This window comes from Papaver somniferum, chromosome 3 (assembly GCF_003573695.1).
Source record: "Papaver somniferum cultivar HN1 chromosome 3, ASM357369v1, whole genome shotgun sequence".
In the NCBI taxonomy this organism is placed as follows: domain Eukaryota; kingdom Viridiplantae; phylum Streptophyta; class Magnoliopsida; order Ranunculales; family Papaveraceae; genus Papaver; species Papaver somniferum.
Window position 1 is genome coordinate 124160419 of NC_039360.1, and position 3993 is coordinate 124164411.

Here is a 3993-nt window from a genome sequence, read left to right on the forward strand (position 1 = left end):
AATGAAAGCAAAATTGGTGGCCAAGATGCTGAAAAAAGTCGGAGTGTATGAAAAGTTGTGGGATATAGCAACTGATGCACAGCACAACGAGTAGCGCCTAAGTAAAGAGATGAAACCATTGAAGAGGAAGAAGAGTTTTTTTTAAGCTTCATTATACAAGATCACTTTCTGAATTGCTTCTAAACATTTTCTATCTTTCAGACAACTTTTCAAATTTCAGTTTTTATCACTTTCTTTATGACTTATCACTACTATAAAGACCTTGAATTAATATTTTTATTAGTTTCAATATTGATGTTACAAGTTTATGACTTATCATTACCATTGAAGTGTATATTACAGGTTTTGAAATATTAAGGTGTACTTGATTGTGCACAGTTACTGACTAGAGCAGAAAATGTTTAGAAGGTGTACATAAAGGTACACATGTACGGACAGATTTTTTTACTTTATCAAAAGTATAAAAATTGAAGACATAAAAATATTACTAAATTTTTATAGCATGCAGAACTGAAAACATAAAAATTGAACATGGAAAAAGTAATTACTAGTTATATAGATCTAAAAACATAGAATATTACTAAACAAAATAGACTAGTAGCATCCATTGTACACCAAGGTGTACATAGTGGTACACATGTAAAAAGACAGGTAAGAAAAACTGAAGTTTACAGGAAGGTGTATATAATGGTACACATGTCCTGGCACTAATTATCCAAGCCAAAGAAAATTGAAAAGACATTACCAAAAGTAAAGACCAAACACATAGAATCTTTTGAACAAATGAAACATAGAAAAAAACATCAAATCATGGGGGAGGTAGCTATGTTGTGGTGACCAAGGGTGAAGCACTTTGTGCACATCACATGCCTCTTTTGCTTCTCCCAAGCATTCTTGATACGCTGTGTTCTTCGTCTACCAGGTGGAGAAACAAGAATAGGAACAATAACCCTATCATTAGGATCATAAGCCTGTGGCTTGTCATGATTGGGGATTGGCAAGATGATCTCCTGGTATGTCCTGTTGTACCATTTAGTGGTGAAGTATGGCTCAACAAATGAATAGATGTCCTCTCTCGTAGCTTGAATGGCAGCACAAGCATGTGCACAAGGAAAACCATTAACTTTCCACCTGTGACATGTACAAGTTTTCTGCAATAGATCTACAGTATGAGACCGGGGAGACGCGACTTCATACATTCTTTCCATGGACTGAGTAACAATCCAAGTACGACCAATGTCGATGTTTTCCTTTATTAAAGCCTCATAAATGGGAGTGAGCCTAGTGTTGAAATTTTCTAGACCTTCTATCTTTCTCTCAGAATTCTTCTTCATAACCTTCAAACTAACATAATAAAAAGACAAAGCATAGAATCAAAACATGATCTAGAAGGATACAGATAAAACATGTGTACAACAATATACACATTAAGGAAATCCACGTGTACAACAATGTACACACAGTTGCAGAATCATAGATAAAACGTGTACAAGTATCTACAGATCAAGCAAATCCATGTGTGCAACAATGTAGACAGACAAACATGTGTACAAGGGAAGATGTACACATCAAATAAAATAAATGAATGAAATGCTAAACATAAAACTCACCGTATCGCATCGCATCGAGAAGAGCAAAAGCAGGAAACTTTTTGAAATCAAGAATCCGGTTGTTGAAGGACTCGGAAAGAGTTGAAGAGTGAGCACTATATCTGCATAAAGGAAAAAATGCATTTGCCCGTTTCTCCTTTGGAATAGTCCTGATATAGTTAGCAACATATCCACATCCAATTGCATGCATGCCCCGCAAAACTTCTTCAAAGTTCGTTGTTGTGTAAGAGTAAGCAGCTTTGTAAAACAAATCAATAATGGGCTTTGAATTCGCATCACCTGATCCAATGGGGAGATTGCACTTGATGTGGTAAAATCAATAGATGTGATATGAATTAGGAATTTTTTTGGAATGCCCTGCAAAATTCCTTCTCCACGATCACTAAGGAAAACAATCTGACGACCATCGACAACTTGTTTAAGATTCTCTAGAAACCAAAACCAATTATCTTTGTTTTCAGCAGAAATGAGAGAAAATACAAATGGGTAAAATTCATTGTTCCCATTGATACATGTTGCAGCCATAAAAGCACCCTTGTATCTACCAGTAAGGAAAGTAGCGTCCAAGTAAATCATCGGCCTGAGATACCTATAGCTATGCTTGCAAGCACCGAAACAAATGAAGATCCTCTGAAATCTTCTGGTTGCATGATCAACTTCAAACTTCACATAGCTATCAGGATTATTTTTCTTAATGGCTTGGACATACCAAGTTAAATCGCTATACGACTTCTCGTCATCGCCAAACTGTTCTTCAAATACGTCTTCTTTCCCTCTACGGGCATGGTGATACTTAATATTGGACCCATAAGTCTTCTTAAAAAGTGAAATGATCTGGTTGGGTTTTATACTAGGATCCCCCTGTATATTGTCGGCAATCAAATGCTTGACTAACTTGGTTGTCCCCGCAGGACTCTTCAACCTCAAACCAACACCACAGCTACAAAAAAAAATCTGGAATAAGTAATGTGCACCACAATGTACACCAAATAAGATCTCAAAACCAACACCACATATATACAAAAAAGAAAACACATACCAAGCAAGAATATGTAATTTCCATAAAAAGCCTACAACAAGTAAATGTGCCACTTAAAAAGCCTACAACAAGAAATGTGTACCACAATGTACACGTAAAACAAGTCTACATATAAAAGCCTAAAAAAAAAAGAACTCGTAATGTGGACTAATATGAACACCACTAACCTGTGAATAATATTAGAATCTTTCAGCACGAACCGAGAAATGTCACCATTGACAGGCCCAAAGTGAATCCTCCAACCACAATCATTTTCTGCGCACTTTGCAGTAAAACGAGTCTTGTCATTTTTAAGAATAATAATCTTGTGACCAGTAGCCATCTTGTACTTATCAACAACAATTGTAACAGATTTAACACCACCCATAAATTCTCTACCAACTTTGTCAAAAACATAAACCCATTCATCAATAATCATAGGCTTGGCCTTGTCTGCGTCATGATATACCACCCTTACCATCTTAGGACTTTCAGTTACCCAAGAATTTGCAGTATGCTACAACCAGAATTAGAACGAGAAGTATGATGCCGAATGACGTCAACATTCAAATAGAAATCTTCATTCCCAATAAGAATAATAAGTGCTATTAAACCTTGCAGTTGTATATCACCTTGTACAAAAACTAATTGATCATTATCCATATAGATGAAACATATACTCCAAGGATCCAAAGACCTCCAATGCTTGCATGCAAAATGCTTCAATTCATCTACGATTATCGAAGTATTAACACGAAAAACAGCAGAATGCTCACCATGATTCAAAACAGCATTAATAAACTTCTCAGACATGTTCGATACCCCTACATATTACAAAAGAAATGATAATAAACATTTGAAGCTTCAAACAACAATTTCAGATTTGAATAACCTAAAACTTAAACAGTGTACAGAAAAGTACACATTTAATCAAAGCCAAAAACATCAAGTAACAGTAAACCTAGATAAAATACTCCATCAATTAAGCTTCAGAATCTTACTGGAACACATAATTAAATAAATCAGAAGCCTACTATATAGTATTAGTTCGATTTTATATCATGCATCATAAAACTAAAAATCATCATCAAACAACAATAAACAAAAATCGTTTCACGAGAATCAAAATATAGTATAAAATAAATATCAAATAAAGATCATAAAAATAATAAGATATAACAGATCGAATTGATATCATCAACTCAGAAAAACTAAACATCAGAAACAAAACCTGAAAATTAGATGTAACAAATCGTTCAACCAAAAGAAAACTTACCTGAAGTTGAATTTTGCTCCATTAACAATCAAATCCAATCTAACATCTATGAATCTGTTAAATCACATTCGAATTCAAATCTGGATCGA

The 3993-nt window shown here is 34.6% G+C and overlaps 1 protein-coding gene across 1 annotated transcript; it reads right to left on the reverse strand.

Moving 5' to 3' along the window:
• Positions 1–803: 803 nt before the first annotated feature.
• LOC113359925 lies at positions 804–3109 on the reverse strand. The gene is made up of 5 exons (XM_026603487.1): positions 2817–3109; positions 2650–2680; positions 1611–2525; positions 1462–1496; positions 804–1344 (listed from the first exon to the last, which is right to left on the reverse strand). Exons 1-5 carry the CDS (start codon positions 3107–3109, stop codon positions 804–806), a joined length of 1815 nt encoding a protein of 604 aa, XP_026459272.1.
• Between the last annotated feature and the right edge of the window lie 884 nt (positions 3110–3993).

Bases quoted from the DNA above. Each gene is read 5' to 3' on its own strand.
- LOC113359925 (XM_026603487.1), bottom strand. From the start codon at position 3,109: ATGGTAAGGGTGGTATATCATGACGCAGACAAGGCCAAGCCTATGATT. The intron at 2,681-2,816 runs GTTAGTGGTGTT...TACTTGTTGTAG, and splicing joins GATTCTAATATTATTCACAG to GCTTTTTATGGAAATTACAT. The intron at 2,526-2,649 runs GTATGTGTTTTC...TTGAGGTTGAAG, and splicing joins AAATTACATATTCTTGCTTG to AGTCCTGCGGGGACAACCAA.